Raw genomic sequence first — 15,034 nt, forward strand, 5'->3', positions numbered from 1 at the left:
CCATAGAATTCTATGGCAGTGACCTATTGCGTAAAGTATTTGTCATCATTTAATTTTTGCAAATCATATGAGGCGTGGCTCTGTGCTTGTTTTGTGCATACGGGGATGGTTAGCGGGAAGGTGCTGTGTGAGATGATTGGTTGGTAGCACTCACTTCTGTCATCATGTAGTGCTTTGAGAGACTAGTCAAGGATCATATCACCTCCACCTTACCGGCCAACCTAGACCCACTTCAGTTTTCATACCACCCCAACAGCTCCACAGGCAACGCAATCGCTATCACACTGCCCTATCCCATCTGGACAAAAGGAATACCCATGTAAGAATGTGGTTCATTGACTACAGCTCAGCATTCAACACCATAGTACCCTCCAATGAGCCTTTGGGGCCGCCCTGCAACCTCATTGGATAGCGCTGGACTGGCCTCTTGCAAGCCGTCACTAAAATGCGAGGGGCTGAAGCTCATAGGCTAGAACTCAAATTACTAGGGAGCTGGCCCATGTGGGGCTAAATGTAGGGTAAATGCTTCAAGAAAACTGTCACCTTGAAACTAGAGATTTCGTGGTTAATTGAGGTAAAACAGTAATTCTGCTCATAGATTATGCGAGTATGAACTACACATTTACTTACACAACCAGCCCAAAGCGTGGGGTTTAAAAAATACGTTCTTAGTCGCCAAAGTACAGGAGTATGTCTTTAATTGCTAACTACATGTTTTAATAGATTGCCCCTAGGTCTAGCTCCAGGGGTATGACAGAGCTCTGACAATCCAGTTGGACATACAAGTATTTCAATTTATCAGAACCAAATTATCCATCCATAGTTTGAATGACTGAAATCCTAAAGTGTTCTGTACAGTAGGCCATGGACCTGAAAACTCCGGGAAAGATACCAATAGGCCTGCTGATTAATATTTAACACAACTGGAATGGTAATGCACGCCTGGAGTTGAGGGCAGGAATTGTCTGATACGTTTTTGACGAAATAAAGTAACTATGCTGCTTACCATTCCGTTGAAAGTTATTAGTGCGCATTTCTTCTTTAGTTACATCTCGTGTTCTTCATTATGGGGAAATGTCCTGAACACTCCAGATATTCCAGCGATTGCTAAATATTTCACCACAAAAGGAAGATATGAGGAAGTGAACCCTTACCTCATTGATGACATACTCGCTGTAAACAAATCTCTTGTAAAGCCTCCATCTGCAGAATGTCGCGAAATTCATCTGACCGCTATCATACGGCACGGTTCAAGGTACCCGACGACGAAAAACGTCAAGAAGATGCGAGAACTTCACAATCTTGTTGTACAGAAGGCCTCTGGAGAGGAGCGCTGGTTGCGTGAAATTACGCAGTGGAAGATGTGGTACACTGATGAGATGGATGGCCGTCTCGTTCAGAAGGGAGTCCTCGACCACAGGCATTTGGCAGTCAGGTTGTCCAAGTTATTCCCATCATTGATATCTAAGGAGAAGCTACAAGATGGTCACATCAAGTTCATGACCAGTTCTAAGCACAGGTGTGTGAACAGCACCCTTTCTTTCCAGGGAGGACTGGCAAAACTCTGGGACATTGAAGGTAGATATAATCCTACTCGATGTCTGTATGATAGCATCGTGTCAAAGTGCAAGCATATTGCATAAAACTCTTTATTTATTATTTGCAAGACATAAGGCATATATCTACTAAGTAGGTCAATGTTAGCCTGGTCGTATTTGAGGAAAGCTCAACTACGTTCTTATATCGAGGCGGGGTTGAGGATCGATAACTGATCAATTTGCTAGTAACAGAGAGGAAGAGAGTGGCCCAAGTCGGCGGGATATCTGTTTCCCTCCAGCAGGTGGCGTTTTTTTTCTCCGTTTCGTCCACCAAGCGAGTTTTTGTATGGAGGTCAGTGTGTCGAATTTGGTCAACAAAAAATCGAATGGGTTATTTGCGTGAATGATCGAATAAAAGTTTCGTAATGCTTAAGTTGTTAAGCGTGTACTGACAAGGACACTTGACATCCCGGCAACTTTATACAATTTATTTCGGAGTTGTCTCGAGATTGCTATGCATATTAATGGTATGAAATCAACCCTCATCGAATATTTTTAAAATATTACAATAATGCGAAGTATCCACCAATCCAAAGAAGGGACAGGCGGGAGCTAGAGAACCCGCCGAGTTGCTTTGTGGCTCCCATTGTTAGGGTAGAGAGAGGTATCTTGTCAGTATATCCATAATCTTTGCTATCAACAACAGCAGTCGATACATATGGTGCTTTCAAGACAAGTGGGAACACGGGGGAAAAACGAGGTCAAATCATGACGTCAGTTGATTTTAGGGTCGGAATGTCTCCGAATTTAAGAAAGATGCCGCCTTTTCCGACTTGGAATTCCGAGTTGGATGACTGTTCAAAACGTTTTCTCAGAGTTCCCAGTTGTCTTGAACGTGGCATCCACGCTAAATAATTCAATTCAATTCAATGGGCTTTATTGGCATGGGAAACATATGTTAACATTGCCAAAGCAAGTGAAGTAGATAATATACAAAAGTGAAATAAACAATAAAAATGAACAGTAAACATTACACTCACAGAAGTTCCAAAAGAATAAAGACATTACAAATGTCATATTATGTATATATACAGTGTTGTAACGATATACAAAGGGATAATAAATAAGTATAAATATGGGTTGTATTTACAATGATGTTTGTTCTTCACTGGTTGACCTTTTCTTGTGGCAACAGGTCACAAATCATGCTGCTGTGATGGCACACTGTGGGGAAAAAATGTACACTGCTAATCTCAGTGTATGTAGTACCTCAAGGCCGCTACACCTGCAGTTGAGCAACACAAATTAGGGGGGAAAATCAGTGGTTGTATCCGATAAAAGTTTTGATTAAAAGTATGAATTTCAGCACCCCACAGAAGGACCACAGTTGTACAGGACAAATGTAGATACAATTTTCAGAATTGACATTTTTACAAGTGTAGACTGATAAATCACGCGACCAGTTATCAATACTCAACCGCTTAGAATAAGTGAACAGAGTTTAGCGTTCCTCAGCTAGGCTGGTCCCAGATCTGTTTGTGTGTTTGCTTACACTATTTGTCATTGACAAGCTAAACAATTGACCCTTCGCTAAGCTCCGACCCCATTGGTTACTGTTGCGTCCTCGGACAACATGTTCCATGGAAGCCCAATTACCCAAATTGTTTGGCATGAGTTGGCAGGAGAGCAGAAACAACACCCACGCTAGGTAAATGTAATACCGATATGATATTGTGTCATAAGTGTAAATTTTTCATGATATTGCATTGGCCTGCAGTCTTTTGGAAGTGAAATTATAAGCAATTCAACATGTCTTACTGTATCATAACATGCAGGTTATAACACTATCGATAACGCTGTAAAAAATGTTCTGAACTTGTCACTAGCTTTTCATTTGTGCTTTTCATTCACTTTCATTGACCTTAATATTATTATAATTTTCAAAACTTTGAAGATCTCCCTTTGAATGACCAGTGCCTTCTATGTTTGATTCCAAAGATGAAGAGATTGACTACGAGGTGAACGATGCACTGATGAGGTTCTTTGACAGCTGCACCAGGTTTGTGGAGACTGTCGACAAGAACCAGTCAGCCATGGCTGAGCTGGACAAGTTCACGTCCAGTGCAGAGATGAGGAGGGTGCAGGAAAAGATAGCAGACCGGCTCCTGGTCCCCTACAGCCACATTACATCAGGTCTCCATCTCTAGCCTATCTGTCTCTATCTCTATTTATGTGTGTGTGTGTGTGTGTGTGTGTGTGTGTGTGTGTGTGTGTGTGTGTGTGTGTGTGTGTGTGTGTGTGTGTGTGTGTGTGTGTGTGTGTGTGTATACATTTGTGTATACATTTGTGTGTGAGTTGTCACAGGAACGTTGGGAAACAAAAATGTCTAATCCTTTTTTTTTTTTTTTTTTTAATTTATCCCCTTTTCTCCCCAATTTTTCGTGGTATCCAATCGCTAGTAATTACTATCTTGTCTCATCGCTACAACTCCCGTACGGGCTCGGGAGAGACGAAGGTCGAAAGTCATGCGTCCTCCGAAGCACAACCCAACCAAGCCGCACTGCTTCTTAACACAGCGCGCCTCCAACCCGGAAGCCAGCCGCACCAATGTGTCGGAGGAAACACCGTGCACCCGCCCCCCTCGGTTAGCGCGCACTGCGCCCGGCCCGCCACAGGAGTCGCTGGAGCGCGATGAGACAAGGATATCCCTACCGGCCAAACCCTCCCTAACCCGGACGACGCTAAGCCAATTGTGCGTCGCCCCACGGACCTCCCGGTCGCGGCCGGCTGCGACAGAGCCTGGGCGCGAACCCAGACTCTGGTGGCGCAGCATAGCACTGCGATGCAGTGCTCTAGACCACTGCGCCACCCGGGAGGCCGTAAAATGTCTATTCTACAGTGGATAGTAAATATTTTATAGCTATTCTATTATTACTGAGAGGGCTATCCTCATGATGTTGCTCATGTTCTCTATACAATGAACGGATCTCCTTCAGATCTGCTTGATTGCAAACATTTTACAGGATATTTAGACACTAGATGGGGCTGTTTTCTCACTAACAGTACAAAACAGTTAAGCACTCCCATATACAATTCCCTCAACTGAATGGTTTTGTCAGAATGTCATCAATGAGCATCTGAGAAGTGAGGACATTGAAATAAGAATACCTGTATGTTTCTATTATTTGAAAAGTAAAACTAAGTGGGAAATGTGTTGTTAATGCTAAGCCATACAGGACTTTTACTTTGTTTTATATCAATTATAATAATTATTTAAATTTTTACATGGAATGGCGGCAGGTAGCCTAGCGGTTAAGAAAGTTAGACAAGTAACCAAAAGGTCGCTGGTTCGAATCCCCAGGTCGACAAGGCAATTAAAGGTCCAATGGAGCTGTTTTTTATGTCAATATCAAATCATTTCTGGGTAACAATTAAGTACCTTACTGTGATTGTTTTTAGAGACCGAGCTATATGTTTTTTGGGGTCCAATATGATTCCTGTATTTTGGGGGGGGAAACGTACCGATACCGATATATCTGCCAATGTACTGTTTTACAGTGGGGGAATTAGTGTCATTTTCCCACACTGAATTCACATACATTGCCATCCAAAAGAGCAATTGTCCAATAACTGCTTCAAATATTGATTCCATACATTGTGACAATAATGGCACATCATGAAAATGGCCGCAAGTTTTCAGATTAGTGCACTCAGAAAGTATTCATACCCCTTGACGTATTCCACATTTTGATGTGTTACAGCCTGAATTCAAAATTGATTAAATAAAATAAAAAATCTCACCTATCTACACACTATACTTCACAATGACAAAGCGAAAACATGTTTTTAGACATTTTTGCTAATTTATTGAAAATGAAATACAGAAATATCTAATTTACATAAGTATTCACACCCCTGAATCAATACTTTGTAGGCACACCTTTGGCAGCAATTACAGCTTACAGTCTTTCTGGGTAAGTCTTAAGAGTTTTGCAAACCTGGATTGTACAATATTTGCACATTCTTTTTTAAATTCTTCAAGCTCTGTCAAATTGGTTGTTGATCAATGTTAGAAACCCATTTTCAGGTCTTGTCGTAGATTTAAATCGAAACTGTAACTCGGCCTCTCCGGAACATTCACTGTCTTCTTGGTAAGCAATTCCTGGGTAGATTTGTCCTTGTGTTTTAGCTTATTGTCCTGCTGAAAGGTGAATTCATCTCCCAGTGTCTTGTGGAAAGCAGACTGAACCAGGATTTCCTCTAGGATTTTGCCTGTGCATAGCTCCATTCTGTTTTTTGTTTTTTTATCCAGAACTCCCCAGTCCTTAACGATTACAAGCATACACATGATGCAGCCATCACTATGTTTGAAAATATAGAGAGTGGTACTCCGTAATGTGTTTTATTGTATTTGCCCCAAACATAACACATTGTACTCAGGACAAAAAGTGAAATGTTTTTTTTCCACATTTGTAGCAGTATTACTTTAGTGCCATGTTGCAAACAGGATACTTGTTTTGAAATATTTGTATTCTATACAGGGTTCCTTCTTTTCACTCTGTCAATTAGGTTGGTATTGTGGAGTAACTACAATGTTGTAGATCCATCCTCAGTTTTCTCCTATCACAGCCATTAGACTCTGTAACTGTTTTAAAGTTACCATTGGCCTCATGGTGAAATCCCTGAGTGGTTTCCTTCCTCTCCGGCAACTGAGTTAGGAAGAACGCCTTTATCTTTGTAGTGACTGGGTGTATTGATACACTATCCAAAGTGTAGTTCATAACTTCACCATGCTCAAAGGGATATTCAATGTCTGCTTTCCCCCCCCCCATCTACCAATAGGTGCCCTTCTTTGCAAAACATTGGAAAACCTCCCTGATCTTTGTGGTTGAATCTGTGTTTGAAAATCACTGCTCAAGTGAGGAACCTTACAGATAATTGTATGTGTGGGGGTACTGAGATGAGGTAGTCATTCTAAAGTCATGTTCTACACTATTATTGCACACAGTGAGTCCATGCATCTTATGTGACTTGTTAAGTACATTTTTACTTCTGAACTTATTTAGGCTTGCCATTACAAATGATTTGAATACTTATTGACTCAAGACAGTTCAGCTTTTTATTGTTTATTCATTTGTAAAAGAATAAAATAAAATCATCATTCTACTTTGACATTGTGTGAAGGCCAGTGACATAAAAATCTCAATTTAATCAATTTTAAGTTCAGGTTGTAACAACAATGTGGAAAAAGTCGAGGGGTGTAAATACTTTCTGAAGGCGCTGTAAGCAAGAGATTCCCTTTTTTCATCCTATTTATTGAATATCGGTTATCGGTGGAGTTATTGGCCGATACCGATGTAGCGTTTAAAGGCCAATATTATCCGATAATATCGGTGAACCTATATATCGGTCGGGCTCTAATTGTTTTCAGTTAAAATAGTCAAAAAGGGGAAAAAATGCTTCTTAGCAAAGAGCAATTTCTCAAGCAAGAATTTAGCTAGGACTGTCAGGGAGTGGTCTGAGTGGGGAGGGGAAAACTAGCTATTATTGCCAGAGATGTTTGGATCTCTCTTTCTTATTGGTCTGTTAACTAATTTACTGCCAGGTGATGTCACCAGGCAGGTCAAAACTCACAGGCTGAAATTTCTGGCGGTCTTTTCAAGCAGCTCTTACACTGAAAGGGCATTATCATAATTTTCACATTTATTATTCCAACCTCATGGTGTGGAAATATATTAGAGCTGGGCGATATGGACAAAAATACACATTGCGATAAATTGCCTGAATTGATCCGATAACGATAAATAGAACGATAAGTTTATAACATTAATGTGAACCACAGTTTAAAAATAAAAAAAATCCTTTAAACTACTACTACTAGTTTGATGGTTGTAGCCATCATTTGTGTCATTAACAATCACCCATATTAGCAAACTTATTTTGTTTCATACTTCACATTATCGTTATGAACAATATCAGCAAAATGCCTGCGATATGTGATCGGTATGGTTGGTGTCAATCATTTTCTGTTTATTGTCCCAGCTCTAAAATACACTACTTAACCAAAAGTATGTGGACACCTGCTCGTCGAACATCTCATTCCATAATTATGGGCATTAATATGGAGTTGGTCCCCCCTTTGCTGCTATAACAGCGTCCACTCTTCTGGGAAGGCTTTCCACTAATGTTGGAACATTGCTATGGGGACTTGCTTTCATTCAGCCATGAGTATTAGTGAGGTCGGTCACTGATGTTGGGCGATTCACATTCTGTGAGCTTGTGTGGCCAACGGGTGTGGCTGAAATAGCCAAATCCACTAATTTGAATGGGGTGTCCACATACTTTTGTATATATATAACACAGTAAAATCCCATTTTTGACTGCACTGGGCCTTTAACCCTAATTGTGCAATAAGTCGATCTGGATAAGTGTCTGCTAAATGACTAAAATGTAATGGCTCCTGTGATCACTTTGCCATTACTTTTCCCCTGTAGACATGGCTGAGGCTGCATTTTACCTGTGTGCTTACGAGTTGGCCATCAAAACCATCAACTCCCCCTGGTGTCAACTCTTTGATGAGGCAGATGCACTGGTACGTCAACTGTATTCCCTGCAGTAGTAATCATTTTACGTCATTGCAGAGTATTGACCAGTTCAAGTGAAAATGGAGCCATTTATTATTTATGGGGAACTCAATTTTTTTAAGCAGTGATCAAAAACATTAAGTTCATCAATATTGGAGAGATGAATTAGATGCATCTAGCCTAACTAGTAATTCATTGACCTTTTTATGTGAAGTGTTTTTGCTGATAGGACATTAATCTAAAACATGATGAATGTATTATTTACAATATCCTCACCTAATCTACAGTATGAATAGATGTCTTACATTCAGTCAATAAGAAGCTGGGCTATGTGGGTGTGTCCTGTGTTATAAGGTAAGTTGGCCCAGCTCTCAGGTGGCCTAGGGGAAATCCTACCACGACTCTACACAATGAGAGATTGTCTATCTGAGGGCATCACTCACCGAAGTATTCATACAAAGCCTACCCTACATACCATGGTATACAGTGCATTCGGAAAGTATTCAGACCCCTTGACTTTTTCCACATTTTGTTACATTACAGCCTTATTCTAAAATATGTTTTTTTTCCCTCATCAATCAAAACACAATACCCCATAATGACAAAGCAAAAAAAGGTTTTTCAGACATTTGCAAATGTATATATATATATATTTTTTTATGAAATATCACATTTACGTTAGCATTCAGACCCTTTGCTATGAGACTCGAAATTGAGCTCAGGTGCATCCTGTTTCCATTTATCATCCTTGAGATGTTTCTACAACTTGATTTACCTGTAGTAAATTCAATTGATTGGACATTATTTGGAAAGGCACACACCTGTCTATATAAGGTCCCACAATTGACAGTGCATGTCAAAGCGATGAGGTTAAAGGAATTGTCCGTAGAGCTCCGAGACAGGATTGCGTCGTGGCACAGATCTGGGGAAGGGTACCAAAAAATTTCTACAGCATTGAAGGTCCCCAAGAACACTTTGGCCTCCATCATTCTTAAATGGAAGAAGTTTGAAACCATCAAGACTCTTCCTAGAGCTTGCCGCCCGGCCAAACTGAGCAATCGGGGGAGATGCGCCTTGGTCAGGGAGGTCACCAAGAACCCGATGGTCACTCTGACAGAGCTCCAGAGTTCCTCTGTGGAGATGGGAGAACCTTCCAGAAGGACAACCATCTCTGCAGCACTCCACCAATCAGGCCTTTATAGTAGAGTGGCCAGACAGAAGCCACTCCTCAGTAAAAGGCACATGACAGCCTGTGTGGAGTTTTCCAAAAGGCACCTAAAGACTCTCAGACCATGAGAAACAAGATTCTCTGGTCTGATGAAACCAAGAATGAACTCTTTGGCCTGAATGCCAAGTGTCACATCTGGAGGAAACCTGGTACCATCCCTACGGTGAAGCATGGCGGTAGCAGCACCATGCTGTGGGGATGTTTTTTAGCGGCAGGAACTGGGAGACTAGTCTGGATCAAGGGAAAGATGAACGGAGCAAAGTACAGAGAGATCCTTGATGAAAACCTGCTGCTGAGCACTCAGGACCTCAGACTGAGCGAAGATTCACCTTCCAACAGGACAACGACCCTAAGGACACAGCCAAGACAACGCAGGAGTTGCTTCGGGACAAGTCTCTGAATGTCCTTGAGTTGCCCAGCCAGATTCCGGGCTTGAACCCTATCGAACATCTTGCGAGTGGCGCAGCGGTCTAAGGCACAGCATCTCAGTGCTAGAGGCATCACTACAGACCCTGGTTCGATTCCAGGCTGTATCACAACCGGACGTGATTGGGAGTCGCATAGGGAGGCACACAATTGGCCCAGCGTTCTCTGGGTTAGGGTTTGGCCGGGGTAGGTCGTCATTGTAAATAAGAATTTGTTCTTAACTGACTTGCCTAGTTCAATAAAAAAGAGACCTAAAAATAGCTGTGCAGCGATGCTCCCCATCCAACCTGACAGAGCTTGAGAGGATCTGCAGAGAAGAATGGGAGAAACTCCCCAAAAACAGGTCTGCCAAGCTTGTAGTGTCATACCCAAGAAGACTCCAGGCTTTAATCGCTGCCAAAGGTGCTTCAACAAAGTACTGAGTAAAGGATCTGAATGCTTTTGTAAATGTGATATTTCAGTTTCTTTTTTGTAATAAATTTGCAAACATTTCTAAAAACCCTTTTTTGTTTTGTCATTATGGGGTATTGTGTTTAGATTGATGAAAAAAACTATTGAATCCATTTTAGAATAAGGCTGTAACGTAACAAAATGTGGGAAAAGTCCAGGTCTTTCCGAATGCACTGTACTTATACAGCAATTACCCCACTAACAGGTTAATGTATATGGAAACTATCTAACGTGGTATCCACACAAAGCCTACACCATCTAATCCCATGGTATACTTACACAGCATTTACCTCACAAACAGGTTTTGGAATATGCAAATGACCTGAAGCAGTTCTGGAAAAGGAGTTATGGTCATGACATCAACAGCAAGTCGAGCTGCATCCTCTTTCATGATGTATTCAGCCGTCTGGATAGAGCGGCCAATGAGATCAGGTGAGGGACTGGTTAGCCTCACGTGTCAGGCTTCATGTCATTCACCAGTATAGCAAAGGGATTAAAAGTGGATGGCCTTTGGGTAAAAATGTAACTAACGTTAAAAAATAATGTTAGGCTATATGTGTTTAAAAGGACAGGACACTCCAAAATCAAAGTTTGTCAGACGTTTACAAACCCGAAATGTAGTGTAATGTAAACATGAATTGTTGTCCCACGCCATTGGTTGTGTTGGTCTGTGTCTTTATATCCCACATGAATGGAAACAAATAAGGACAGAATAAAATCTGGAAATTATAGTGCTTATTGTTTCCATTGATTCCATTCTACTCAACAGATGTCTGGGAAGTGGACGTATCTCAATGCAAGACCACTTTGCCTGGGGCTGCGGAAGCCTTGAGGTTGCCTTTGTGTTGTTGTACCCTTGATCAAAGCACTTATCACCTAACCTGCTCAAGGATGCTGCTCTGTGGCTGACCCTGTGCTGCTTCCAGCCTCTTGTGAGTGTCTGGGTTGTGTCTGGGTTGTTGGGGAAAAAACAAGACCGCGAAAAGACAAATGTATGTTTCGCAATGGACCAAAAATTCAAGTGGTATGGTACTTGAGGTCTGAAAGATCTGACAAACTTTAATTTTGGAGTGAACTGTCGTTTTTTAAGGGATACTTACAAAACCGATTAGGACTAAACTGTAATATTATACAAACAATGGCCCGGTACAGTATCTATTGCAACTGTTAGAAATACTGTTAGAAAATAACCTGTCAACGTGTCAATAGAATATGACACATGACCCTTCTCGTTTGCACCCTGTGTCGTGTTATACATCCTAGTTTAGCCAAGTCCTCAAACTGTCAGTGATGTATACATGATACTGAGAGAAGTTTAACCAAAGCGCATACATATGGGGGTAGGATTATGGGCAATCCACATCCCACATTATTCAATACTCATTATAGGGTTAAAAACCCATCCATAGCAGCTCATCATAGAAGTTTGCAGACCTTTTTGTCTGGTCAGGATCCTGTTGTGTGGGTGTGTGTGTGTGCCTTTTCCCTGGACTGTGACGAAATTGTATTTTGTGGTTCACGCACCACACCCACACGTGTGGGTGTGGTGACATGTTTCTGTTACAGAATGAATGTGTCTGTCATGCTGTGTTGCACGCGCAGTGCATGTAGCAGCACATATGATCATAGAACTCATAAGAATATGAATCTGTGAGTTGTGGTACTCCTCTGTTGTAAAGGTAAGAGGAGAATTGATTTGATTTGATTTTTCAAATAATGTGAATTTATGTACCTGCCACATAATCTCAAGGTTTCTTGTCAGTCAGTGGAACACTGTAGGGTAGAGTGGGGTAAATGGAGCCCTTTTTTACATTCCGCCTTACTATGTGAAGGGAAATATAGTACTCTTTCTAACCGATATCTACACATATTTCAGGATGTTGGGTATCCTTGAAAATAATAAAAAATGAATATAAACATAACAGTTTGTAAAACATAGTTTGTCCAAAAAAAAGTGTTCTCTTGGAACAACTTACCCCGGGTATGGGGTACATTGAGCATAGGCCAGGGTAGATTGAGCCGCCTTGGGGTAAGTGGGTGCTTGTGTCCTGTGACAGTGGGCGATGGTGCTAGTAGGTCATAGAATGGGGCTGTGGTATATTGTATATCTTAAATGTATGTCTACATTTCGATGTAGATCGCTGTTCAATATCGCTTACCCTTCCATTTCCATACCAGTTGTCTGGGACAGGGATTTTGTTTCGATATGCCAATTCGTAGGCAAGATCTCTGCATTTGAGGTTACTAAGCCCATGAAACTGGTCCGTGAAATTCTTGAAATTTTTAGCAAGTTTAGACTCCATCATCAGATAAAACCTTGTGTGTCTCTGCTAATCTATCATAGCCTGTCGTACAGGTACATGTCTGTTTGTTTCTTTTTTTATTAACTCTTCAGTGTCACTAAATAAAAAAAATCATCCATTGCTGCTGCTCGAATGGACTTCTTCCCTTTTCTCACTTCCTTGGCTGCTCTCTCAAGAACCTCAAGGGGCGTTAGACCCCTGCTTGTTTTACGTTTGTATACACGGGGCACAATGTCTGCTCTGTAACCATACAGATTTTGTTCATATGCATGACACATTGTAAAAATACTAATGCATACTAATGTTTGAATGCATAAAACTGAGAATGCAATCATCATTTGAATAGGGTATGGTGGCCATTGGCTCAACTTACCCTAGACATTGGCTCAACTTACTCCAAGGAAAACATTTGGACTATATTAGCCCACACAGCTACAAGGATGCACTTTCATGTTAGGTTTAATAAATTCATTTGACTTAATGAAAATCAGTTTTTTGGACCTAACTTGCTCACCACTTTTTCCATGTGGTTTCTTCCTTCAGACTCCATGAAATGATGACTACATCGGCAAAGGGAAAAGCTTGCATTTAGTACAGGGCAACATGCAGGGTCAACATGTTTTCTAAAACCATGTGGTCAATTCCTGCATTCCATACATAAATACAAATCGTTCAAAACTGACACCCCCTTGAGTATATGTAGACTAGTGTATGACAACTAGTGTTTTGCAATTCACTGCCTCTGGTCAAGCAAGTTCTTGTTCACTTACATACCACATTCTTCTGACGCAAATAAATAATTACCCTCCTGAAGTATACATGTCCCATTCTGTCCCTCAGATCTGGCAGTAATGTCACAGAAGCAGCGACCATCCAAGTGGGTCACGCTGACACTCTCCTGCCTCTGCTGACCCTGCTGGGCTTCTTCAAGGACAGCGTGCCCCTGACCTCCAACAATTATGTCACCCAGGGCCAGCGTGCCTTCCGCACCAGCCGCATGATGCCCTACGCTGCCAACCTGGTCCTTGTGCTGTATGACTGCAGTGGGAACCTCCGTCTGCAGGCACTGCTCAACGAGAGGCCCATGGCCTTCCCAGGCCTGGCTGCCAACCAGGGAGCGGAGGAAGCCCCGCTCTACCAGGATGTCAGAGACCACTACGGGGAACTGCTCCAGGGCTGCGACTTTGAGAAGGAGTGCCAACTGTTCCCATCCAAATGAGGGAGTCAACACTATCAACAGGTGTCATTCATCAGTAAAGTGTGTCTCTGATGTGTATTCAAATCAAAGTTTATTGGTTGCATACACAGATTTGCAAGTGTTATAGCAGGTGCAGTGAAATGCTTATGTTACTCACTCCAACAGTGCAGTAGAATGCCTCAAATACACAAATAATAAAACAATAGTTGCTATGATATTATAGATATGGTTAGACCAATGTGGTGAGCTGCTGTGGTAGAGCGCCACTTTACTCCTATGGCTAGATAATTTGATTGAGTGTGAAATTTCTGTGTATATGCGCAATGTTGGAATGGAATTATGATTCACTCTGTTCAAGGCCACAACATCCGTTTATTCAAATGTATGGTAGTATTAGAGACACAAAACAGATTAATCGGAACAAATTTACCAATTGAGATCCAGTGGAGGCTGCTAAGGGGAGGACTGCTCATAATGGCTGGAATGGAGCGCATGGAATGGCATTAAACACATGGAAACTATCTGTTTGATGTATTTGATAGTATTCCACTCCAGCCATTACCACGAGCCCGTCCTCCAAAATGAAGGTGCCACCAACCTCCTGTGTTGAGATCAATCCACCAAAAGTGCTGTGACTTTAATGTAAGCTTGCCACTGCTACCAATACAGAAGTATTACTAGAATCCGTCAAATCAAACGGGATATAGCTTATGACCAAAAATGACAGTTACTGTACATAGTAGGTGATACACTGCCCCTCTCCAGAAACAACACCTATCCTCCATGTACTTGTGTAGACCTGAGAAGAACGCATAGGTGTAGTCATTATGAATTATTTTTTTTATTTTTATGAAGTGGAGATTCTACCATATTTCGTACACCTATTGTGGAGGTATAGGCCAGAATTGTGTTTTCTGGACAAGGACTATGTAGCTTATATAATGTCCTGCTGCTAGATATTACAGAAGTTAGGCCTACTAATTGTTCTAATACTGTATAACTTGATTATTATTAAAGTATAATTTGAACTACACTGGCTAGTTTATTTTGTTTAAACTTTTGAATTGGAAGTGTGAACGGTGAATTGTGAATGGTTGTCCTTTTCTTTGCAATGTAGAAAAATAAATGCCAAATTCTTTACATTTCAATTTATTAAAATGTATTTCATTTTCAGTCAGACATCAGGGCAAAGTTTTACCGTTGTGACATTGTTCTTTAGTTGGTTTGCCCTCAATCTTTATAAAAACACTACATAAGAATAGTCTGGTTGACTTCTACTTGCAATTTAACCCTATGTAAATTCACCG

At 41.3% G+C, this 15,034-nt stretch overlaps 1 protein-coding gene across 1 annotated transcript; it reads left to right on the forward strand.

Moving 5' to 3' along the window:
• Positions 1 to 905: 905 nt before the first annotated feature.
• LOC139562109 (multiple inositol polyphosphate phosphatase 1-like) lies at positions 906 to 14,760 on the forward strand. The gene is made up of 5 exons (XM_071379458.1): positions 906 to 1,578; positions 3,537 to 3,731; positions 8,033 to 8,130; positions 10,528 to 10,658; positions 13,370 to 14,760. Exons 1-5 carry the CDS (start codon positions 996 to 998, stop codon positions 13,746 to 13,748), a joined length of 1,386 nt encoding a protein of 461 aa, XP_071235559.1. The 5' UTR covers positions 906 to 995; the 3' UTR covers positions 13,749 to 14,760.
• Positions 14,761 to 15,034: the final 274 nt, after the last annotated feature.

This window comes from Salvelinus alpinus, chromosome 32, assembly GCF_045679555.1.
Source record: "Salvelinus alpinus chromosome 32, SLU_Salpinus.1, whole genome shotgun sequence".
Classification (NCBI taxonomy): domain Eukaryota; kingdom Metazoa; phylum Chordata; class Actinopteri; order Salmoniformes; family Salmonidae; genus Salvelinus; species Salvelinus alpinus.

What these genes read in the sequence shown, in the direction of transcription:
- LOC139562109 (XM_071379458.1), top strand. Translation starts at nt 996, where the DNA reads ATGCTGCTTACCATTCCGTTGAAAGTTATTAGTGCGCATTTCTTCTTT. An exon ending in AAAACTCTGGGACATTGAAG is followed by an intron (nt 1,579 to 3,536) that starts GTAGATATAATC and finishes TTGATTCCAAAG; the next exon opens with ATGAAGAGATTGACTACGAG. An exon ending in TTGATGAGGCAGATGCACTG is followed by an intron (nt 8,131 to 10,527) that starts GTACGTCAACTG and finishes CCTCACAAACAG; the next exon opens with GTTTTGGAATATGCAAATGA.